Source organism: Geotrypetes seraphini, chromosome 4 (assembly GCF_902459505.1).
Source record: "Geotrypetes seraphini chromosome 4, aGeoSer1.1, whole genome shotgun sequence".
Classification (NCBI taxonomy): domain Eukaryota; kingdom Metazoa; phylum Chordata; class Amphibia; order Gymnophiona; family Dermophiidae; genus Geotrypetes; species Geotrypetes seraphini.
In genome coordinates, this window is record NC_047087.1 from 308,062,127 (window position 1) to 308,087,761 (window position 25,635).

General features: G+C 47.3%; 2 protein-coding genes across 4 annotated transcripts in view; one reads left to right on the forward strand and one right to left on the reverse strand.

The window, feature by feature from the left end:
* TECTB (tectorin beta) overlaps positions 1 to 1,990 on the forward strand; it is a 59,868-nt gene extending 57,878 nt beyond the window's left edge. Inside the window, exons 10-11 of the mRNA XM_033940339.1 lie at positions 1,655 to 1,687; positions 1,792 to 1,990. Of these exons, the coding sequence (XP_033796230.1) occupies positions 1,655 to 1,687; positions 1,792 to 1,859 (101 nt within the window). The 3' untranslated portion in view covers positions 1,860 to 1,990. The remainder of the gene's footprint in view (positions 1 to 1,654; positions 1,688 to 1,791) is intronic.
* Positions 1,991 to 4,305: 2,315 nt separating this feature from the next.
* The window catches only part of LOC117359930 (guanylate cyclase 2G-like), a 99,259-nt gene continuing 77,929 nt past the window's right edge, over positions 4,306 to 25,635 (reverse strand). For 2 of the 3 annotated variants that reach the window (XM_033943404.1, XM_033943405.1), the window contains exons 21-23: positions 8,015 to 8,106; positions 7,511 to 7,618; positions 4,306 to 4,511 (exon numbers count right to left, since the gene is read on the reverse strand). In XM_033943404.1, the coding sequence (XP_033799295.1) occupies positions 4,473 to 4,511; positions 7,511 to 7,618; positions 8,015 to 8,106 (239 nt within the window). In that variant the 3' untranslated portion in view covers positions 4,306 to 4,472. The remainder of the gene's footprint in view (positions 4,512 to 7,510; positions 7,619 to 8,014; positions 8,107 to 25,635) is intronic. The other variant, XM_033943406.1, reaches the window with a different exon arrangement.

Consider the following 25,635-nt stretch of genomic DNA (forward strand, 5'->3'; position numbering starts at 1 on the left):
ATTCTATAAAGGGCACATAAGTCATGGCTAAAGTTTGGCGTGCTTTAGGCGTTCCATCTAAGTAGTTAATGAGCCAATTAAGGGTCTTAACACTTGATAATTGGTACTTAGGTGTCCAAAGGACGTACACCCCACTTTGTAGATGCAGCCACAATTTCATGGACGCCCATGTTTAAAACTCAAAGGGCGCCTAAACAGCGTTTTGCAGAATCAAGGCCTGAATGCCCTGCTCTGTGTATCAGAAACTGAGCCAACTCTATAGAGCTGCCTGTAAGTACTGGTGATTCTTGCACCCTTCCCAGCCATCAAAGCTTCTCTGCACAAATGTACACTTCTTAGGGCAGGGCTGCCCAAGTCCGGTCCTCGAGATCTACTGGCAGGCCAGATTTTCAGGATATCCACAATGAATATGCATGAGAGAGATTTGCCTGCACTGCCTTCTTGGTATGCAAATCTCTCTCTCATGCATATTCATTGTGGATATCATGAAAACCTGGCCTGCCAGTAGATCTCAAGGACCGGACTTGGGCAGCCCTGTCTTAGGGCCTTTTTTTTTTTTTTTTCTATTTTAGAAATCCTTATTTCCTCTATAAACAGTCATCTAAGAACAAACCTAACATCTTTCATTTGCTCTTTCAGCCACTCCTCTCTGTCTTTCACCATTCAGTTTTCTTACCAGGTTGATTTCTTTCCTTTAATCTAATCTAATCTAATCCTTAGGTTTGTATACCGCATCATCTCCACTTCTAGAGCTCGACGCGGTTTACAGGAGAAATAGGAAGGAACTACAACAGAGGGTTAGAGGTAGAAGTGTGAAGAAAATTTAGAGGACTTAGGATGCCAAGATATAAGAGTTTCCTTGATTCCTAAGTTGGAGGGAGACTTACATTTTTTGAGAAAAGCCAGGTTTTCAGATGTTTGCGGAAAACTTGGAGAGAGCTCAAGTTCCGAAGACGGGAGGTAAGGTTGTTCCAGAGCTCAGTGACTTTGAAGTGAAGGGAGGTCCCTAGCTTTCCTGTGTGGGAAATGCCTTTTAGCGAGGGGAAGGACAGTTTTAATTTGTGGGAGGATCTGGTGGTATTAGGGTTTGAGGAATTCCAAGAAAGAGGGATAAAGGGAGGGAGGATACCATATAGGATTTTGAAAGTTAAACAGGCGCATTTATAGTGGACCCTGGCGATTATCGGAAGCCAGTGGAGCTTGGCCAGGAGCGGGGAGACATGGTCAAATTTACTTTTAGCGAAGATGAGCTTGGCCGCGGCATTCTGAATCCATTGGAGTCTGTGGAGGTTTTTCTTAGTTAGGCTTAAGTAGATAGAGTTGCAATAGTCAGGTTTCAAAGTGAACACTCAAGGAATCAACCAAATTTCAGGTATGAAAGCAGAACAACTTAACACAGTTTTCACACGTTATCATTGCTCCCTCCCAACTGACTCTCACCGGCAACTGCAGCTTCTGAATGTTTACCCTGGTTACCAGGGCGACCAGCAAGTACAATGCAAGTGCATGGCTGCACTGAATAATTTTATCACCCCTTTAGAGTAAACACTGTGCCATATGTTTATGACATGAAAATCAAGGTGTCTACAAGATTGGAACCATAATTATTATTTTTTAAATTTAACTATTTTTACTTTATTTATTTTTTTATTAGATAAAGGCCTGTCAGGTCGCTGTAGATGCTCAGGTAAGAAAGAATAAAGCAAGCAAAGAGAACAGACCTCTTCAAATCATTTGAAATAATTTGAAACCGTTTTGAAGAATTTCACCTTTTCCCTGTTTGGTTCTCAGATGTTCTCTACCGTCTGGTCTTCATGATCGGAATCTACACAGTGGTCTATTACACCAGAATCGTCTAGGAGTTCTACAAAGTTCTGTCTCCTTGTGATGGCGGGTTCTTGAACACCGGGACATTACGATGTTCAGCCTGGTACCTACAAGCCCTCGTGCATTGCAGGTCACCCCTATCAACCTTCTCACATCTTCTGTTTTCTCTCCAGTCATTTTTAAGACAGCTTTGAAAATTACATTAACTCCTCTGGCTATGTGTTTGTATTTTATTTCAATAAAAACATGTGGAAAAAAAAATTATTTTTAAAAGAAAACCTCTACTGGCCTAAAGAAAGACATGATCTGAGGCCAAGTTCAACATCGGTGTTTTAGGCTTGGCAATGACTTGACTTATAAACCTTCTTTATTAGTGGAAGAAAAATGCTTTCATATATCCGCCAGTTCATAATTAGTTTGGTTCAGGGTTAGGGCACGCCAGTGTGAGCAGTGATTATTCATTCTAGACTTCAAAAACTAATGTTATCAAGATAAGGGAGTATCTCATTAGGAGCACCTAGAAGATGAAAAGCAGTGGGCATAAGATTATTGTAAGCATCAAGTCTGTAGGAAAATAAACAAAAGACAGAGGCCACTATTCCTTTCAAAAGAAGTAGCTGAAAAGGGAAGGGAAAAAGGATTAGTTTTCATAAAATACAAGAGAGTTTAGAGTAGTCACCTAAAGTGACTTGAAGCAATCAAGCAGTGGAATAAAACAAGTAATTCTGATACAAACAAGCAAAGTAACCCTCTCTAGAGCTGCTACAAATCAACAATCAGCCCTTAAAAATATAAAAATAAGGACCCTGTGGAAGAGTCAGGGATTCTCCCTCAATAATGATGATATTATACCACCAGGCAGCAGGGGGCACTTATCAGAGAGAGAAGGAGCTACAACCCTCAGGATGCCCTGGACTCAGCAGCTTAGGGCTGAGCTACCTAAGAGGAGGTGGAAGAGCTGCTGAGTTATGGGGGTGGGACTCAGACAGACATGAGTACTGTATATCTTTTTCAGTTTAAGGTTCATTCAGAGAGGTCCCAGAGTACAAGGAACTCGAAGGAGAGAAACCTTCCCTAGCAGTGGCTGCATTCAAGCCCTGGGGAGGACTGGAGTGAGAAAGCTAGCTGAGAACCCAGCCAGGAAAACACTGGACAGGTGAACCTCTAATCCAAGACCTCTGCAAACTAAACCTGCTTGTTTTAAGGTGACTGTCCTGTATTTCGGGTGTGGCAGCTAAGCTGAAACCAGTAAGATACTATTGCTGGAGAAAAGGGGTTTCTTTCTCCTAAATGTTCTTCTGTTTGGACTATTTAATAAGTGCATTGGGAGGAGCGCAGAGCATTCAGCGTGCTGACCTGCACTAAAAACTGCTATTGTGGTTTTGTAAAAAGGAGGGTAAATGCATATTCTTCCAATAATTTAAAACACTTTTAATTCCTATGGTTAGCAGAGTATCAAGCAGGCGACAGTCATTTTTCAAAAGTGTAGATTGAAAGCACAAAGAATTTTAAAATTTAAAGCAAATAGGAACACACACACACACAAAAAAGAAAAATAATACAAATCGTAGTCTAGGCATGCTGCCAAAACTTATTAATACACACACATTCGAATAAGATATGCTTAAGAGTTCCAACTTACACAGGACAAGACCAGCAATTTTTAGAAAGAGAAGAATTGATGTAATGGGATTTTAATGGGGTCCATATAGAACGATGTGCCCAAAAATTCATGGCTTGTACTACTGAAGAAGATTTGGTGAAAGTATGATTCACATCTTCCTCCCATGCCCTCCGCACACCGGAAAGGCTAGAAGAGAATCGCTTCAACAGACCATAAAAACGAGAAGCTGTAGGACCCAACTTCTTAAATATAGAACAATATTTAATTAAGTCAGGCTGTGTTTTGAGATTTATAATGGATACACCACATATACATATTGCAGATTTGAGTTGCAAGTTGCAACCAATGAAAAAATTTGGAATCTGCAAGATGATGAGAAACTTGCATTTCGGCAAAAGACTTCCATGAAGAGGAAGATAGATTGATAAAGGTTGAAATATCCCATATACCTTTACCCTGCCAGTTAACCATGAAACTGTTTGTTTGTTTTTTTTTAATCAATAAGCAAATCAGGATTATTTCACAAAGATTAATACAAAGTTAATGCCGTAGCACCTCCCATAGGAGGGGCCTTAGGCCCCTTTCTGGTACATCCTGGAATGCACTGTGAGGGGCCTTAGGTGACTGAACCAATCTTAGTTTTAGGCTCCTCCCAGTGCATCTGATTGGTCCAGATACCTAAGCCCCTCTTATGGGCGTTTAACGTCGATCTTATATGGGCTCTAATCAGGGCTAAAGTCAACAATGTTGAGAGTAAGGGAATTAACTCTATTGACGAGGTTATGAAGACGAGAACAAACCTTTTACTGCAGAACATGATTTTATTTGTTTATTTTTTCAATTAATTTCTCAGGTTTGTGGTAGATCAGTCTTCGGTAAGGGATTTCAACCTCTGGGGTTAGCTAAATCCTGTGACCAGCAAGATGGAGAGCTCACTTGTCCTTGTGTTCGCTGTACAATGAATACAGTTTTTAAAATCTTATTCGATTTAGTGAATCTTCTGTTTTGTTCTATCTCAAGTTCATTTTTGTTCTTCTGGATGTGTGACCATAGATTTATCCTATAAAAAGAGAATGTGAGTATTTATTTATTTAAATATTTATAGCCAGCATATCCAACAAATCTTTGCAACTTACAGTAAGTATTAGTATTAGAGACTGCAGAATGAGGAAAACAAGGCGTGCGCTGAGTGTCTCTGGCTAATAGTTTGGAATTTATTTTTTCTTCATGGTGACTGGGTGGGTCCATCTTGTACCTTTTCTTTTTAATAGGTCCCCTTGGGGAGACTCTACTTTGGAACTTAGGGCTAGATTCACTAAGGGCACGGATCCGATCCGTGAGAGATCCGATCCATGTCTGTGGGGCTGATTCCCGAATCACCCTCATGCAAATGAGAGCGATCAGAATCATGCAACCAACCGAGTGCCCGGATTGCTCTATAGCGATCCCGACGCATGCGCAGGTCATTTGGAGATGGACTGCGCTTGCGCTGATCCTCCATGCCTGGCAGAGCAGGAAACTTCTTTTTTTTCTTCTTTTTATATCTTCGCAAGCCTGTGGTTTTAACCCACTTTAAGCCCGCGGATTAAAACCACGGGCTTGCACTGCAGGGAAGGGCAGGAGATTTGGGGCGAGAGCAAGGCAGCAAGTCAGGGTGGCAGGAGAGATTCGGGGCAAAAGCAGGAGATGGGGCTGAGAGCAGGAGATTGGGGCAGGCAGGAAATCAGGGCTGAGAGCAAAGAAGCAGGGCAGAGAGCAGGGCGGCAGAAGGCAGGGCAGTCGGAAAGGACCTGAGCGACTGGTCCTCAGCAATCGCTTATTTTTGGATCGGTCAGCCCAGTCGGTGTCCCTATTTTTTTTTTTTTAGTGAATCGCTGCCTGCCTACTTTTGAATGCCGTTCCCCCCTCATTTACATTTGGAGGATGATCGGGACGGATGTTAGTGAATCGGGTCAGAGGGAAATCAGGTGGCAAAGGGGTTGCTAAGTGGTCGGAAGTTGATCGGTGGCCTTAGTGAACATAGGCAGGTCTTTCCTGTGTGCTATGCCCATTTCTTGAGCAGCCATGAAAAAGCTTCTTTTGTATTTGCTTCATGTATGTGCACACTCTAATGTTAGACCAGCGAGCGAAAGAAAACGCCTTCGCAAGATGAAGCAACATCAAGCCACGGCGAAGATGACCAATTGATAAAGACCCGATACGTACGTGTTTCGGCCCTCTGGCCTGCATCAGGGGTCTTGATGATACAAAGTAAGTCTTATTAGATGCGGAAATATCTGCATACTCACGAGAACCTTGTCAGTTTGCTTACTTGGTTACACGTCCAAAGTGCCGAAACCATCGGGCAGATGTTTTATAGTTTTTTTATTATACCACAAGTGTTCTCAGCACTTTGGCTACATAACCGAGTAAGCACGCTGACAAGTTTCTCGTGAATATGCAGATATTTCTGCATCTAATAAGATTTACTTTGTATCATCAAGACCCCTGATGCAGGCCCGAGGACCGAAACACGTACTTGGGTCATTTTGAGTTGATAAAGAGTTGTAGCACACTTGGTCATCTTCGCTGTGGTTTGCTGTCATGCTCTAATGTTACCATTAACGTAGGGTTACCAGACATCTGGATTTCCCCGGACATCTCCCACCCCAGCTCCGCCCTGTTCCACCCCAGCTCCGCCCTGTTCCACTCTTCCAAGCCTAGCCCCACACAAACCTCATCTCTTCAGGCTGGGGCTGGAGTGGAGTGTCCGGACGGCACTTTGTCCGAGTTTTGAAAAGCTGGTGAGATCGGGACTGGGGCAGGGCCGGAGGCGGAATAGGGCAGAATGACGCATCCTTTTACCAGATGGAAAATCTGGTAACCCTACATTAACGTGCGGCCTTTTGAAAATATTAACCCAGGAGCCCTTAGTTTCTCCTGTTTAGAGGGCAGTAAAGGCCCCTGCGTTAACCCCGAGGCAGCAAAACAACAAAAAGACTGTGGAACAGAAGTTCGGATGCACCAGTTTGTCGTTTAATAAGCGTTGAAATAACTTAAAAGCAATAATCTTAAAAACAATCCACAAAGGATGTATACAGTCACAAGTGTCCCACAAGATAAAAAACCAAGTAATTTATAAAATACAAATGACCCAACACTGGCTGTGTTTTGCCAAAATAAAAATGCTGTCCTCAGGGGTCTTATAGGGTCCTTGGCTGTCTTAAATATAAAAACGCAAAAGTCACCAACCTCCCTTGGAGTCTTGTGAGCTGTGCTGCTTGTCTGTAGCCTCAAGTACTTAGTTTTTTGGTGACTTTTACAAATGTATAGCACTGTGTACATCTGTCAGTGCTTTAGCAATGATATTAGTGTGGCGCAGTGGTTAAAGCTACAGCCTCAGCACCCTGAGGTTGTGGGTTCAAATCCCACCCTGCTCCTTGTGACCCTGAGCAAGTCATTTAATCCCTCCATTGCCCCAGGTATATTAGATAGATTGTGATTCCACCGGGACAGACAGGGAAAAATGCTCGAGTACCTGAATGTAAACCATTCTGAGCTCCCCTGGAAGAACGGTCTAGAAAACTGAATAGTGTAAAGAGTTTCCGCCTCTGATAACCAGAGCTGGTTTTGTGACATCATAATGCCTCATTCCACCAATGCCTAAGAGCCAACCTCATCAGTGATGTCACAATAACTTGATTGGCCTAGACTTAGCTCACTTTTAGATTTAGATTTCTAGACTGGTGCAGTGGTTAAAGCTACAGCCTCAGCACCCTGAGGTTGTGGGTTCAAACCCACGCTGCTCTTTGTGACCCTGGGCAAGTCACTTAATCCTCCCCATTTCCCCAGGTACATTAGATAGATTGTGAGCCCAGCAGGACAGACAGGGAAAAATGCCAGAGTACCTAAATAAATTCATGTAAACTGTTCTGAATAAATAAGTCGTGGTAGGACATTAATACTGTGGTCCACAGGTGCAATGTTTCAAAATTGCAGACATTTTGCACTTTCACGCCCTAATCTGGTCCAATTCATGAATATACACGAAAGAGACTGTAGCGACCCATACCCTCTTACCTCACAGGCAATGCTGCTCTGTTCATCCTCTTCAGCATCGAAGTCGGGCAAAGGCATGTGGAATCCTACTTTGCCTTTTAACCAGAAAGTTCTATGTTGTCCTTTTCCCTAACAACGCAAAGATCAAATTTTTTTTTATAAAAACAGGGATGTTTTTAAAGCACTAACCCCCTCCTTTACAAAGCCGCGCTAATGTTTTTGGCGCCAGCTACCGCGGTAACAGGTCCGACTGTCATAGAATTCCTATGAGCGTCCGAGCTGTTACCGCCGCGGCTGGCACTAAAAACGCTAAAGCGGCTTTGTAAACAAGGGGTTAAATAACATTTATATATTTGGTTTGTTATGTCTACGCTGTTTGATTTGCAATTTATTCTGCACTCTGCGTAGCTGAAGGTGGAATGTAAATGGATAAACTTGTAACAAATTTACAGCCCTGGTTTTCCAGAGCGGTTGCCATCCAGCCTACCTGGGCCATGCCCTGCTACTGTATCCCTCACAGCTCACCTTGATTTCGATAGTTCCTCTTTCTTGCAAGTCATATCCACCAATCTGATGCAAAGCCCTTTCAGTACTCTCCGAGACGTGAATTCGCAGGGCTGGAGCAAAGCAAGATTTTGTGAATTCGGTAAGATTGCAGAAAGCTTTTGACTAGACAAATGTCCAAATGCAACAACCAGCGGCCAGAAGATACCACCCCACAGGCAAGAGTGCCTGAGCATAGTGGCTCACTCACATGAGCCAGATTCAACCAACCCTCAGAGGGGAAAACAGAGAAGCAGACCAAACAAAATCCAGATAGCTTCCCGGGAGTACTTTTAATAATGACTTTACATAATAGCATAGTAGATGACGGCAGATAAAGATCCGAATGGTCCATCTAGTCAGCCCAACCTGATTCAATCTAACAATTTGTTGGGTTTTGTTTTCTTCTTCTTCTTAGCTATTTCCAACTACTAAAGTCTCTGTCAAAGTTCACACCAGTCCTCCCAGCCATTGAAGCCCTCCCCAGCCCATCCTACCCCAAACTAGAGAGCTACACGGGAACGGGAACGACGGGAATCCCATGGGGATTCCATGGGTTCCCCCTTCGAGTCACGGGGATCCCGTGGGGATGCCCCCTAGGGTCACGGGGATCCCGTGGGGACGCCTCCTAGGGTTACGGGGATCCTGCGGGGTTCGATACAACTCAAGCCACGAGGCTTGTCTTCTTTTTCTTACCTGCCCTGCCCCACCACACATAGCTGACCGGAAGTCTTCCCCCAATGTCAGTGCTGACGTCAGAGGGAGGGCTTAAGCAAAGCCGTCCCTCCAACGTCAGCGCTGACATTGGGGAAGACTTCTGGTCGACTATGTGTGCTAGGGCAGGCAGGAAATAGAAGACGAGCTTAGCGGCACATGGTCCCAGTCTGTTCCTCAGTATGAGAGAAAACTCGATATCCTGTTTAAAGTATTCACTCATGGTTTTATTTTCTCTTCTGCTGTATTGTCTGGTGAAAAAGTTAATCTTGATCGGAGGTGGGATCCCGGGTAGTAGGTTTCCAAGAACTTTTGATCTGGCTCACGTGCTGTTACACCCTCCCCTCCCTTAAAAAAAGTTACTCGAGAGCAGGAGGAATTTGCCGATCCGAACTCCCTCAGAGCCCTTTGGACCCGCTACGACCGGGTGGGGAGCAGGAGGCTCTAGGACAGCGATGGCGAACCTATGGCACGCATGCCAGCTGTGGCACGTGAAGGCCTTGCAGCTGGCACGCGGGAAGGTCCGCAATAGAGAGCTACACGGGTCGCGGGGAACCCGTGGGGACGCCTCCGAGGGTCGCGGGGTTCCTGCGGGGCTGGATGTACTAAGTCGCGTGGCTTTTCTCCCTACCTGCTCTGCTTGCAGCACAGAGCCGAACGGAAGTCTTCCCGACGGCAGCGCTGACGTCGGTAAACAAAGCCCTCGCTCCCTCCGAAGTCTGCGCTGCCGTTGGGAAGACTTCCGTTCGGCTCTGTACTGCAGGCAGGGTAGGTAAGGAGGAGTAGCCTCGCGGCTCGAGTGGCTACCAAGGGAGGGGGGCGGTCCGCCCCGCCCCGCCCCATGTGCAGCACAGCCGGCCAGGTCCCCTTACTTTTGTGGCACTAACCCGACCGACCGACAACAGCCCCGGTCCACAAACCTCCCTGCCCTTAACCACGAATCTAAATTACCTTCTTACAGCAGCTGTAAGAAGGAAATTTAGATTCGCGGTTAAGGGCAGGGAGGTTTGTCAGACCGGGGCTGTTGTCGGTCTGTCGGTCGCGGAAGCGCCACAAAAGTAAGGGGACTTGGCCGGCTGTGCTACACCCGGGGCGGGAGAGAAGGAGGGGGGAAGGACGCTGAAAGCACTGGGGAAAACAAAGGGGTGAAGAAGGACGCTGAAAGGCCATGGGGAAGATGGGGTGGGGGGGGAAGGACACTGAAAGCATTTGTGGAAGACAGAAGGGGGAGAAGGACGCTGACAGGACATGGGGAAGACGGGGGGGGGAGAAGGACACTGAAAGCACAAGGGGAAGACAAAGGGGTGAAGAAGGATGCTGAAAGGCCATGGGGAAGACGGGGTGGGGGGAAGGACACTGAAAGCATTTGTGGAAGACAGAAGGGGGAGAAGGACGCTGACAGGACATGGGGAAGACAGGGGGGAGAAGGACGCTGAAAGCACAAGGGGAAGACAAAGGGGTGGGGAAGGACGCTGAAAGGACATGGGGAAAATGGGGGGTGGGGTGGAGAAGGACGCTGAAAGGCCATGGGGAAGACGGGGGGTGGGGATGGAGAAGGATGCTGAAAGGAAATGGGGAAGATGGGGGGGGAGAAGGACGCTGAAAGGAAATGGGGAAGAGAGAGTGGGGAGAAGACGCTGGCAGGGAAGAAGACAGAGATGCCAAACTATGGGGGGAGCGGAGGGAAGAAGATGGGTGCCAGACCAATTTGGAAGGGGGTAGAAAGGGAGAGGCACAGTAACAGAGCAAATGGAAGACGCAGAAGGAAGAGAGACAGTGGATGGAAGGAACTGAATGAGAACATGAGGAAAGCAGAAACCAGGCATCAAAGGTAGGAAAAGAATTCTATTTCTTTTTTTCTTTTTTTTTTGCTTCAGGATAAAGTAGTATATTAGTTGTGTTGATAAAAATTTATAAACAAAAGAGGCTCTGGTAGAAACCCGTTTACAAAGTGTGTATTCTTCCCAATTAATATTTTTTTCAAATTAATAAAGTCTTTTTGCTTATTTGTAAATGGGTTTCTACCAGAGCCTTTAATTCAGTAGCATAATTAAATGAAATAACTATTTCTGAAGTTTATAGGGACGGAGGGGATTCCTCACGGGGACGGGCGGGGACGGAGGACATTCCTCGCGGGGACGGGTGGGGACGGAGGGATTCCTCACGGGGACGGGTGGGGACGGGTGAGACTTTGGCGGGGACGGGTGGGGACGGGTGGGATTTCTGTCCCCGCGCAACTCTCTAGTCCGCAATTAAGATATGCGGCGCGGCGGGAGGCAAGTGTGCCAGTGTCTGCTTTGCAGCTCACCTGGCAACAGGGCCAGACTGGCCATTGGGAGGACCGGGCATTGTCCCGGTGGGCCGCGGCCCATCCTCCTGTGCTGGCTGCAGTCCTGTGAGTGGATGTTTAGCCTGCCTGTCTTCCCCTTAGTATCCTATGAGCCAGGCAGTGTGTGAGGGGGAAGTGGGGGGAGGAAGAGAAGCTTCACACGGAGTCTGTCACAGGAACTCAGTGAGGCTGTAGTGTGACTTGTCACGAACCTAGCCCTAGAGCTGGGCTCGTGCCAAGCTTTGCTAATGCAAAAGCTAGTCCTTTAATTCAAAGGGCTAATTAGGGAGAGAAGATTAAGCCCAGTGGAAGGAAAATGCTGGACTTCCCCTTTAACACTGCAGCAAACAGTCTGCAGGGGGTGGAGGGTTTAGAGAGTAACGGCGTAGAACAGCCTCTGAGTCATCCCTTTCCCTCTGCTGACCCCCAGCTGAGGGTGATTAACAGGAAGCCATGCAAGGCTAGGCAGGCAGGGCAACTAACTCCTCCTCCTGTGAGAACAGGGCGTGGGCATCTCTGCAATTTAGAGGCTGCTCTCAGAAGGAGAAAGTTAGTCTTCCCTGAGCCAGCTACAGGAGAGGGCTCACCTGAGGCAGTGCTGCAGTCCCTTGATGTTGAAATGCAGGAAGCAGATACTGACCTGGGGCTAAGCCAGCAAGCAGTGCCAGAGCCCATGGAATGTTCACAACCCGAGGATCTGCCTGAGAATTATGGCATGGATTTAAGCTAAGTAGCTGGGTTGGGTGTTGGGCAAGGTAACAGTAGTACGCTGACTGTTTGTTCCTTAAAACAAGGTGCTAAGTGAATTAGCTGAGGTTTTGTGCTGCTGTGCTGTCTTGAAGAAAAAAGGGAAAAAAAAAACGTTTTGTCTTTCAACTTTAAAGTAGCAGCAAGCAGGAAGTTTATGTGTAGTTCTGCTGAAGAAGGGAATTGAGGGATGTTAAGCAAGTTGGGGAGAATTCACTAACAACTAGGTTGGGTTAGTGGGGCCAGTTTTGGCATTCTGTTTTTCAGAAAGTTTAAAGGTGAATTCACTTGCTCCCCTCCCCCATTAGCTTTGCTGAGCTGATTGGGGACCAAGCCGGTTTACTCTGAAGGCTTGAACTCAGCACCGTTGAGAGTGCTATCTGGATTGTTGTTGGCCTGGTGAATCATAAAGGCAGCAGCATTTCTGGACTTTCATTGTTGGCTGTGAAAGGATTTTCCTTTTGAGTTTTGTTATGAGTTTCTACCTACCTGGATGAAGGTGTGAGCTGTAATATACCTTTTTGTATCAGCTTCATTTTTGTTGTGTTTAGACTAAGTTTATAGTGGAGAGTCTAAACTGTGAGCAAGTAGACTCTCATGCCAGGGTTCAATAAACTGTTTGCATAGAACCATGAACTGATTCTTTTTGATTTTTCCGTTCCATGAATGAAGAAGGATCCAGCAGGGCTTCCTACCTTTGGAAGCACGTCAGGGTGAATTATAAGAGAACAGAGCCCCACATTGAGGACCGTGAGGTAGGGGCTTTGTTACAGACTCCACACGTGACATCTGTAATCAGGAACAGTTCCTAGTGCTCCCATGCTAGAGAGGTGAGGATATGGGGGGAAGTTAATGTGTCTAATAATGTGCTCCTCTGTAAAAACCTCTGTATCTTCCATGGGGGACATGCTAAATTCGAGGAAATAAAAAAGCTGCTTATGATGATTGCATAGAGAAGTTCAGTAAGCTGAGAGGAGGGCTGGGCTCTCTGTGAACAACCAACACACTAATCCTCTGCGCTGTACCTTATGGAAAACTCAATATAGCAAAAAACAGTAAAGTGTATATGTGGCCCTTCACAGTGCTTTTGTAAACATCATAATAAAATAAAAAAAGGCTCCAATAATGAAAAATAAAAGTCCTTTTCCCATACACTCAGGTTGCACAAGTCCGATTTTCACCCAGACAGTATATTTTTTGACCAAAACAGATGTCTACAATTAGTAAAATTCCCCAATCACATATTTTTTTATGGGGACGGATTTGTATACAGCACTTCATTAGATTTTTTTTATTATACAAATTTTATCTTTTTGTAGACTTGAAGTCTTGAACAAAGAAAATGAGTACAGCAAAAAAAAGCAAAAACAGATAGTGGAAGACCATTCCAAGAGGCCTGGACAGAGACATATGGAGTGATTGAACGCAGTGGGAAAGCATTGTGTATTATGTGTAATGAAAGTGTTGTGTCTCGCACATCAAGTGTCAAACGTCACTTTGAGACCAACCATAACAGTGTTGCTGAACTTGGTTTAGCTCAAAGAAAAGAGTTCCTTGTTGGAAAATTAAAGAAATATCACTCCCAGTCTCTTAGTTTTAGCAACTATCTTTCAAAAACTAATCATCTTACAGTTGCCAGCTTTCAAATTTCACTGTGCATGGCAAAACATGGTAAGCCCCTCTCTGATGGAGATTTTATCAAAAAGGCAATTTTGGCTGGGAGTAATTCACTCTTCCATGATTTCCAAAACAAGGATAAAATTGTGCAGCGCATCTCTGAGATGCCGCTAAGCAGAAATACTGCAAAAGATAGGGTTCTGCGAATGGCTGCTGATGTTAGTCAACAGCTTACTTGCGACTTACAAAAAGCACCCTTCTACTCCATGTGCTTGGATGAAAGTACAGATATTACTAACCATGCAAGACTAGCGCTCATTTTGCGTTATGCTACTGGTGACATCATGAGAGAAGAGCTGGTAAAACTGCTGTCTTTGCCTGGAAGAACACAAGGGATAGATATCCACAATGCTGTGATGGAGGCTTTTTCATCACTAAACATAAGTCCAGAAAAAGTGGTTTCAGTTACTAGCGATGGAGCACCTAGCATGGTGGGGACAACATCAGGATTCATTCATTTCTTTGCTAAGGAAGCAAAACATCCACTGATTCAATTTCACTGCATAATACATCAAGAGGCTCTCTGCGCCAAAGAAAGCAGCAAAAAACTTGACGATGTCCTCAAAGATGTAACAAAAATGGTGAATTTCATCATGGCGCGTGCTCTTAATTTTCGACAATTTCAAGCCCTTCTTGATGAGGTTCAGGCACAATATAACACTTTACTGATGTACAATAATGTCCGGTGGCTGAGCAGAGGACGAGTGTTAGAGAGATTTGTGGCCTGCTTGGAAGAAGTTAGGCTATTTATGAACGAAAAGGGGGAAGACTATCCTCAACTCACCAACATGGCCTGGCTTACCAACCTCATGTTCTTTACAGATTTTACTAACCACTTTAATGTACTAAACAAAAAATTACAAGGCATGGGAAAAACAGCAGAAAGCATGTTTAGTGACATCAAAGCTTTTGAGAGAAAATTGCATGTTTTTGAAAAAGACCTTGAGAGTGGACAGCTAAAATATTTTCCCAACCTACAAATACATTTGGATAATTCTACAACATTTGTGGACAGTCATAAAAAACACCAGGAAATCCACAAAGCATATTCCACCATTGTAGCCGAAGCAAAGGAGAATTTTAGTAAAAGATTTTCTCAGTTCCGTAAGATGGAGACAACCCTTTCATTTATAACTTCCCCAGAAAAGTCCACATTTGAAGATCTTGATCTTTCCTGCTTACAGTGGTTGGATATTCAAAATTTGGAAATGGAGCTACTGGAATTTCAAGAAAGCTCTATCTGGAAAAGTAAATTCAATGACCTGCGTGCGGCTCTTGAACGTATTGAGTGTGAAATGAAATCACTGCTAGCAGTTCTGAAAATGAAATCCTAAAAGCGTGGAATTCTCTGCCAGACAATTTTAAGTCCATGAAAGCACTTGGGATTGCTCTTCTTACTTTGTTTGGGTCATCCTATGCTTGTGAGCAGCTGTTTTCGGCTTTGAATCATATAAAATCTGATGCTAGAAACAGATTAACGGATGACATGAGTGCTGCATGTGTTGCTCTGAAATTAACGCACTATGAGCCAAGGATTGACAAGTTATCAGCATGCATGCAACAACAAAAATCACATTAATTTTTTTCAGAGCATGCCCAATGCATATGTTTACATGAAGCAGTGTTTTCAGTTTACAGTTAAGACACTTTCTAAGTTATTTAAATATTATTTAAAGATGTTATTTAAAAAAGGGACTTTACATGGCCCTGTTGTATTCCAATCTGGAATTTCCAATAAAAACGGTTGGTTTAATTGAAAGCTCTTTTGTTTTCTTTACATCATATTATTAGAAATGTAATGATTTAACTATTTTCTAATTTGATTGTAAATTTTACAAAAAAACATGTATAGACTCTTTGGGAATACACACCGAGTCTTGACACAGTTAACAGTTTTAAGAAGTTTATCTTTTTTTTTACTCAGGATACATTTGACATGTTATGTGAATAATACATTTAAAATATATTGTGTAACTGAATCAAATTCTTCCTAAATTCATTAAATTGAATGAAAACATTATAAATTGCCAATAAATTGAAATGAAAACCAAAGGATTGTGAATCAAATTGATTCTCTGACAATACAAAGATTCCAACCTTTAAAAATGATATTACATAGTTCAGGCAACTTTATAAAGAGTTTTTAGATACTAAAATCTTGTTATTAAGGTTTAATTGACGTGCTGGCACTTTGAGGAAATTCTTTGGTTTTGTGCGGCAGTTTGGGCATTCGGGCTCAAAAAGGTTAGCCATCACTGCTCTAGGACAAACGTTTCTCATGCTGACAGTTTGCATCTCTGTAACTTCAGATCAGGCTCTGATGTTATTCAAGATAAGTTGCTTATCTTACAGTCCTTTTAAGTATTTTTTTGAAATGTTATTAATTAATACTGTAATAATGCACAAAGGCATGAAAATGCAAATCGGATAAATAAAAATCATATGCAACAAAGCCGCTATTCACTAATGACCATTTTTTACATATTTATTTATTTTTAGTATTTATATGCCACCTATAGCCTAAATGGTTTAGATTCAAGTACTTAAATAATTTTTCCATATCTGTCCTGGCAGGCTCACTATCTAATATAGCTGGAGCAGTGAAGGATTAAGGCCCAGATTCACTAAAGATAGCGACTCAGTCGCTGTTGGTCGATTCTCTGGATGATTTTCACACAGCGATTGATTCACTATCAAGTTTGCATGCAAAACCTGATGCAAAATAGTTAAGTATGACGCAGGACCTACTCCTGCTGGAGCATTGGTCAAAGACTTGGCAACTAAGTTTCAATGCCAAAAAATGCAAGGTCATGCATATTGGCAGCAAAAATCCATGCAGGACTTACACCCTAAATGGTGAGATCCTAGCAAGGACTGTAGCAGAACGTGACTTGGGGGTGATCATTAGCGAAGACATGAAAACTGCCAATCAAGTGGAGAAAGCTTCATCCAGGGCTAGACAAATCATGGGCTGTATCCGTAGAAGTTTCGTCGGCCGTAAGCCCGAGGTCATAATGCCGTTGTACAGATCCATGGTGAGACCCCATCTGGAATACTGTGTACAATTCTGGAGGCCGCATTATCAAAAAGATGTGCAGAGAGTTGAGTCGGTTCAGCGAATGGCCACCAGGATGGTCTCAGGACTCAAGGATCTCCCGTATGAGGAACGACTGGGTAAGTTGCAGCTGTACTCACTCGAGGAACGCAGAGATAGGGGGAGACACGATCGAGACGTTCAAATATGTCACAGGCCATATCGAGGTGGAAGAGGATCTCTTTTTCCTTAAAGGAACCACGGCAACAAGAGGGCATCCGTTGAAAATCAGGGGTGGGAAATTTCATGGCGACACCAGAAAATATTTCTTCACCGAAAGGGTGGTTGACCGCTGGAATAATCTTCCACAACAGGTAATTGAGGCCAGCAGCGTGCCAGATTTTAAGAAAAGCTGGGATTGGCAAGTGGGATCTATTCATGGAGGTAGTTAGGGGGTGGGCCATTAGTGTGGGCAGACTGGATGGGCCCTGGCCCTTTTCTGCCGTCATGTTCTATGTTTCTATGTTTCTAAGTAAATGTTAGTGAATCAGTCACTTGGCTATTTTGCATGGGGTTTTATAAATTTGCATGGCTGGATCGGAAAATGGGCAATTGAGGGGAAAAATGCATGGTGGGCCATCTTGTGAATCGGGTTGGTTAGCAGCGATCGTCTCTAAACCTGACTTTAGTGAATTGGGGCCATAGGGCTAGATTCACTAAGGCCATGGATTGAATTCGATCCGTGGCCAGGAGACTGATTCACGACCGCACGGATCGCTCACCAGCGATCCCAACGCATGTGCAGACCATCTTCTTTGCCTGTAGATGGTCTGCGCATGCGCTGGTCCTCCGTGCCCGGCAGAGTTGGAAACTTATTACATTTTTACTTTACTACTTTTTTTACTTTGCGAGCCCGTGGTTTTAACCTGCTTTAAACCCGTGGGTTAAAACCACAGGCTTGCACTACGGGGAAGGGCAGGAGAGTCACGGCGCTAGATCGATCGAGAGCTGTCTCGGGGCCCCGTATGTCAAAGCCGCGGCTGGTCACCTAAAGTTCGCCAGCGGGGTTAAGGCTTTGAGCAGGAGAATCAGGGCAGAGAGCAGGGTTTTTGCTCAAGCAACTGGTCCTCACCAGTCGCTTGTTTTTGGATCGTCCAGCCCAGTCGGTGTGCCTTCTTTAGTGAATCGCGGTCCTTCCTACTTTGCATGCGCGGATCGGAGGATGACCAGCCATGAGATTAGTATATGGGATCGCAAAGTGGTCGGGACACGATCGGTGTCCTTAGTGAATCTAGCCCTAAGTGACGTGCCCAGGGTCACAAGGAATAAGTAGTCCAAGGTATCTAAGCTAGACCAGACTTTTAATACATTGCGAGATGTTCCTAGCTTATCAAATATGGGAGAAGGGTTGAGTTTGATGGCTATTTTCCTTTCTTCAAAGCATGAAATAATGGCAAAGGCACTTCTGTCATAGATGTGCAATAAATACAAGCCAGGACATGACAAAAGTAGTACTTAATTCATTTGTGCAAAAACATTTTAAGTCCACTTACCTTAAACTGAATTTATTGACTAAAATATATTAGCTTTGGGAAATGTATATGGCAGATGGCTTTGTATTGTGTTCAAAAGAAAAGGAAATGCATTTCTGGTTTTATTTCTACAGTGTTGAAGTACTTGCTGACCCTTGCTGTGACTGGTGGGGATTCCCAAGCACCGCCAGCAGAGGACCTCCTCTAAAGACGGCCAGAACTCCCCTCCACCAAGCACAGCAGTCGCTGGCAACATCCATGAGCCACTGAAGTGCCAGCATCTGTGACTCAGGGACGCTACTGCTGCCTGCCAAGCTTGGCAAAAGGGACCCCCGGCCAACTGCAAAGGAAGTCCTCAGCTGACAGCTTGGGAGTTCTCATCAGCTGAGTATTTATATTTTATATTTACATTAGAGGCTCTGGTAGTATTCTTCTCAATTAATATTTCCAAATTAATAAAGTCTCTTTGCTTATTTGTAAATGGGTTTCTACCAGAGCCTTTAATTCAGTAGCATAATTAAATAAAATAACTTTATCCCAGGACAAGCAGGCATGATATTCTCACATGTGGGTGACGTCATCTACGGAGCCCCGATGCGGAAGCATTTTCAAGCAAACTTGATTGAAGATTTAAGTTTGCTCTGCTGCTCCACGCATGCGTGCCTTCCTGCTCCACTAGGGGGTGCATCCCCTCGTGGTCTCCAGTTCAAAATTTTCCGCGAGCCTAGAAGCCGTGTTTTTCAGGCTCTGCCCCAACTGCCTTCTAGCACCGCGATTTTTTCTGGTTTTTTTCACGATTAAGTCGCTGTGCGCAAATTCTTTACCTTTTTATTTGATTCCTGCTTCGTTTTCGACGACCCGGAGGCTTCCAGGTCCCCGTGGCCGCGTGGCTAATCGAGCCACGGCTACTTTCGATTTAATGTCCCGGCCTTTGACCGGCTTTAAAAAGTGCACCCGGTGCGAGCGGCTTCTTTCTCTCACAGATCCGCATCGCCGGTGCATCCTCTGTCTGGGGGCGGCTCATCCAACCGACTCCTGCCCCCAGTGCGCTACTTTCCAAAACAGGGCCCTCCGCCGAAGAAAAGCCCGCATGGCGGACCTCTTCACCCCGGACCAACCCTCCTCCTCGGCCTCGAGGTCGGCCCCGGCCTCGGCCCCGGCCTTGACCTCGGCCCCGGATACCTCGGCATCGCCTCGAGACTCGACCCCGAAGTCCTCGGGACAACAGAAAGCCTCGGCTCCGGGTAAGTCCCCTCTTCCCTCTTCAGGTTCTGTAACAGCGAAGAAGCCAGCCTCGGGGACAATGGCGACGCATGGCGGAAGCCCCATGCTTACAGCCCCTTCTAAGCCCTCCAAGCCTTCGGGCCGTGCCTCCACCACACGGGAATACTCTGATACGAGGTCGCCCCCGGTGGAGCGCACCGAGGCAGTGGACATGCCTTCGATGCTGTCCGTGCCCGTCTTCCAGGACCTACTCCGAGCGATGATCACGTCGGAGCTGTCCGCTGCAATGGCCCAGTTTCAATCGGCCTCGACCTCGAATGTGCCAGACCAGCCTGAGCCTCGCACCGAACAACCTCGAGGAAAGGTGCGCAATCCTCGCCGCATCCCATCCTCCTCGGACTCCTCGCCGAGGCACCCGAGACGTTCCCCCTCCGCAGACCGCCGAGAGGCAAAACGTCGGGCTAGAACGGCAGAAACCTCGAACCGCCGTACCTCCAAGAAGGCCCGAGGTTCACCAACTCTACGAGGCCGTTCCCCCACACCTCGTACGGGACCGCTCAGGGTGGCGGAGTTATCACTCTCCAACCCGCGCATCCTCCGAACTCCCCCTCGGACGTATTCTCCGAGGGAGTCCGGTTCGAGGTCACCGATCCGACATCGATCGGTACCCCTAACCCCGGCATCGTCTCCGAGGGGCTCCTCGAGACGCCGAAGATCGACAACCCCGGAACACTCTCACAGTGCTTCCCCAGTCTCGGAGCAGGGATCAGAGCATGAACCTCGATACTCGAGGGAAGCCTCCCTATCCTTCTCCACCCGACGAAGGTCTCGTTCCCCGACCCCGCACGGGGCCCCGGGGACATCTCGCCCATCCTTCACTCGCTTTGTCCAAGACATGGGCCACGCATTGGACTTAGATCTCCAGTCCGACTCCAGATACTCTAAGGAGTACCTGGCGGAGCTGGATATGCCATCACTGCCCAGAGAGTCCCTTCGCTTACCACCCAACCCGGTACTCCAACAGGCCTTCTTCAGGAACCTGGAGACCCCCTACATGGTCACGGCCGTACCCTCCAAAATGGAGGCCAAGTACCGCACAGTACCTTACCCGGGATTCGAGCAACCACAGCTCTCCCACCAATCGCTGCTAGTAGAATCCTCCTTGAAAAAGGCTCACCCGTCCCGGGTCTCAGCAGCGGTCCCCCCAGGCCGAGAAGGCCGAACCCTGGATAAGTTCGGCAGGAGACTATACCAAAATGCAATGATGGCCTCTAGGGTGCAAAGCTACACTTTCACCTTCACATCATACCTCAAACACCTCATTGGACTATTGAGAGCCTTTGAGACTGACCTACCGGCCTCCCGGCAAGGAACGTTCGGCCTGCTTTTAGAGTCCCTCTCCAACCTGCGCCTTCATCTATTCCACGCGGCCTACGATGGCTTCGAACTCTCCTCAAGAGAAGCAGCCTTCGCTATCGCCATGCGCCGACTAGCCTGGCTGCGCCTGGTCGACATGGACCCCAACTTACAGGACCGGTTGGCTAACCTCCCCTGCGTGGGAAAGGAATTGTTCGATGACACTATCGAGGCGGCGACAAAACGCCTCTCCGAACATGAACGCTCGTTTGCCTCCCTTGTCCGGCAAAAGCCCAAACCGCCAGCGTCCAGGCCATACAGGGCCCCTCCGCGCCGCTACCCACAAAAGTCCACCCCTGCTTTCTCGCGGCCCCCACCCAGACGTCCGCAAGCCCACCACAGGGCCATGCCCAAGTCCCAACCGCCCGCGACCGCCAAACCATCCCCGTCCTTTTGACGGGACACGCGGAAGGGGGCGGGCCCCCTCCGCCATAGTCCCAGGCCACCTTCCCATCGGGGGTCGACTCAAAGCTTTTTACCCTCACTGGGAACAAATCACGTCGGACGCATGGGTCCTTGGCGTGATCTCATCAGGGTACTCTCTCAACTTTCGGGCCATTCCTCCGGACAACCCCCCAAGGAATTGCCCTCCCAACCGGACTCAGCTACCCCTACTCCTCTCTGAAGCTCGAGACCTGCTTCGCCTGAGAGCAGTGGAGAAGGTTCCCCCCGACCAACGGGGGAAGGGCTTCTACTCCCGCTACTTCCTGGTACCGAAAAAAACGGGAGACCTACGCCCAATACTAGACTTGAGACGCCTCAACAAATTCCTGGTACGGGAAAAGTTTCGGATGCTCTCACTACCAACACTTTACCCCCTGATCGACGAGGGCGACTGGCTCTGCTCCCTCGATCTCAAGGAGGCGTACACACATGTCCCAGTGCACCCCGCTCACCGCAAGTTCTTGCGCTTCCAAGTAGGGGACTGGCACCTACAATACCGAGTCCTCCCCTTCGGACTAGCATCATCACCTCGGGTCTTCACCAAGTGCCTCGTGGTGGTAGCAGCAACCTTACGTTCCCAGGGCCTCCAGGTATTCCCCTACCTGGACGACTGGCTAATCAAAGCCCCGTCCAGGGAAGGGGTTATCTCAGCGACCCAACAGACTATTACCTACCTACAAAGTCTGGGGTTCGAAATAAACTTCCCAAAATCTCAACTACGCCCCTCGCAGACCCTACAGTTCATCGGGGCCACGCTGGACACGGTTCGCCTCCGTTCCTTCCTCCCCCCTCCGCGCCTGGAGGCGTTAGTAAGTCTGAGCCGAAGGATCTCCCTGCAGACCTCAGTATCAGCTCGACAGATGATGACTCTTCTGGGCCACATGGCCTCCACCGTCCATGTCACACCCTTCGCCCGCCTCCATCTGAGAATCCCTCAATGGACCCTGGCGTCTCAATGGCGTCAAGACCGGGACCCGATCGACCACTCAGTGACAGTGACTCCTTCATTGCAACGATCGCTCCGCTGGTGGGCCGACTCTTCAAATCTTTCCAAAGGTTTGCTCTTCCTCACCCCACCCCACAGCAAGGTACTCACCACGGACTCGTCGGAGTACGCTTGGGGAGCCCATCTGGACGGCCTACGCACCCAAGGAATGTGGTCAGCACAAGACCGTCGCTGCCACATCAACGTGCTAGAACTTCGGGCCATCTATCTCGCAGCTGTAGCCTTCCAACATCTGCTCCACAACCGAGTGGTTCTCATCCGAACCGACAACCAGGTAGCGATGTACTACGTAAACAAACAAGGGGGGACAGGGTCTTGGCCCCTTTGTTGGGAAGCCCTGCGCCTCTGGAAATGGGCAATCTCCAACAACACCTTCCTTCGAGCGGTGTACATACAAGGAGAACAAAACTGCCTGGCGGACAGACTCAGCCGTCTCCTCCAGCCACACGAGTGGTCACTACACTCTCAGACCCTGCGAGGAGTGTTCGAACGGTGGGGGACACCTCAAATAGACCTGTTCGCGTCCCCTCACAATCACAAGCTGCCTCTCTTCTGCTCCCGGATATACTCCCCGGATCGACTCGAGGCCGACGCCTTCCTCCTCGACTGGGAGGGAAGGTTCCTATACGCGTTCCCGCCGTTTCCCCTGATACTGCGGACTCTTGTCCACCTGAAAACAGTACAAGCCACCCTGATCCTGATTGCCCCTCGCTGGCCACGCCAGCCGTGGTTTTCCCTGCTACTTCAACTCAGCGTCAGAGATCCACTGCCTCTGCCTCTGTTTCCCTCTCTACTGTCACAGGGTCAGGGTTCACTGTTACATCCCAATCTTCAGTCTCTTCATCTGAATGCTTGGTTTCTCTCCCCCTGACTGCTCTCCCCGTGTCTCAATCAGTCAAGGAGATATTGGAGGCCTCCAGAAAAACCTCGACGAGAACCTGCTACTCCCAAAAGTGGACCAGATTCTCAACCTGGTGCTCCTCCCACAGCCAGGACCCGGTGTCGGTCCCCGTCCCCCTGGTCCTTGACTATCTACTTCAACTATCTCATTCCGGCCTAAAGACCAACTCCATTCGAGTACACCTCAGTGCGATTGCGGCCTTTCATCAGCCCCTGGAAGGGAAAGCCCTCTCGCTCCATCCCTTAGTCACTCGCTTCATGAAGGGTCTGCTGAACGTCCACCCCCCTCTCAAACCTCCCCCGGTGGTTTGGGACCTTAACGTGGTTCTGGCTCAATTAATGAAACCTCCTTTTGAGCCACTGGACAAATGCCATCCAAAATTCCTCACTTGGAAGGTAATCTTCTTACTCGCGCTCACGTCCGCACGGCGGGTCAGTGAGCTGCAAGCGCTGGTAGCGGACCCACCCTTCACGGTATTCCATCACGACAAGGTGGTACTCCGCACCCATCCAAAGTTCCTACCTAAAGTAGTGTCTGATTTCCATCTCAATCAGTCCATTGTCTTACCTGTGTTTTTCCCCAAGCCCCACTCTCACCCCGGAGAAGTGGCGCTCCACACTCTTGACTGCAAAAGAGCGTTGGCCTTTTACCTCCAACGCACTCAGCCACACCGGAAAGTCCCACAACTGTTTCTGTCCTTCGACCCAAACCGGTTAGGCCACCCAGTTTCCAAACGCACCTTGTCCAACTGGTTGGCCGATTGCATCTCCTTTTGCTACGCTCAGACTGGTCTCGCACTACACGGTCGAGTAACGGGACACAAAGTCCGAGCGATGGCAGCCTCCGTAGCGTTCCTCAGGTCCACACCTATTGAGGAAATCTGCAAGGCTGCCACATGGTCTTCGGTTCATACCTTCACCTCCCACTACTGTCTGGACTCCCTGTCCAGAAGCGATGGCCGGTTCGGCCAATCGGTATTGCGAAATCTATTTGCTTAAATTGCCAACTTCCCTCCATCCCTCTTCAGTAAGCTTGGAGGTCACCCACATGTGAGAATATCATGCCTGCTTGTCCTGGGATAAAGCACAGTTATTTACCGTAACAGGTGTTATCCAGGGACAGCAGGCATATATTCTCACAACCCGCCCACCTCCCCGAGGTTGGCTTCCTGGCTAGTTAAGTGAACTGGAGACCACGAGGGGATGCACCCCCTAGTGGAGCAGGAAGGCACGCATGCGTGGAGCAGCAGAGCAAACTTAAATCTTCAATCAAGTTTGCTTGAAAATGCTTCCGCATCGGGGCTCCGTAGATGACGTCACCCACATGTGAGAATATATGCCTGCTGTCCCTGGATAACACCTGTTACGGTAAGTAACTGTGCTATTTCTGAAGTTTATAGGGACGGGTGGGGACGGAGGGGATTCCTCGCGGGGACGGGTGGGGATGGAGGGATTCCTCGCGGGGACGGGTGGGATTCCTCACAGGGACGGGTGGGATTTTGGTGGGGACGGGTGGGATTTCTGTCCTCGCACAACTCTCTACCCCAAACTGCCATATACTGACACAGACCGTTCAAGTCTGCCCAGTACTGGCCTTAGTTCTACAATATTTACTATTATTTTCTGATTCTAGATCCTCTGTGTTCATCCCACACTTTTTTGAACTCATTTCTCTGCTGAAAGGCAATCAGAGACGTGTTGATGGAAGCCAGGTCAGATTTAAGTTCTCTCGTGGTCTCAAAATGCTGCGAGGATAGATCCCGGAGAGCACGTAATTCTTCCAACATAAGCTCATTCGCAGAACCTGAAGCTTTGGTCGGCGCCATTTTCTCTGGGGTTGATGGCTCAAGTTTAGAGCGCTTTGTGCGCGAAGAAACACTATTGGATGTTTCTGTCTTTGTGGGTTTAGAAGCTGACGTCCTAGGAGATAATATCTCACATTTAAGGAAGAAGAATTCAGTGTCTGAAAATGCCTGATACGATGCTCTAGCAATATAGCTCACTTCAGTTGTTGGAAAAATAATGGAAGTTTTGCTGAAAGAAAGGATAGTGTACTTCCTTGAATCTAATGGGTTACAGGATCCGAAGCAACATGGCTTTACAAAAGGTAAATCGTGCCAAACGAACCTGATTGAATTTTTTGATTGGGTGACCAGAGAGCTGGATCGAGGACATATGCTAGATGTAATTTACTTGGATTTCAGCAAAGCCTTTGATACAGTTCCTCATAGGAGGCTGTTGAACAAACTTGAAGGGCTGAAGTTAGGACCCAAAGTGGTGAACTGGGTCAGAAACTGGCTGTCGGACAGACGCCAGAGGGTGGTGGTTAATGGAAGTCGCTCGAAGGAAGGAAAGGTGACTAGTGGAGTCCCTCAGGGTTCGGTGCTGGGGCCAATCCTGTTCAATATGTATGTAAGTGACATTGCTGAAGGGTTAGAAGGAAAAGTGTGCCTTTTTGCAGATGATACCAAGATTTGTAACAGAGTAGACACCGAAGAGGGAGTGGAAAATATGAAAAAGGATCTGCAAAAGTTAGAGGAATGGTCTAATGCCTGGCAACTAAAATTCAATGCAAAGAAA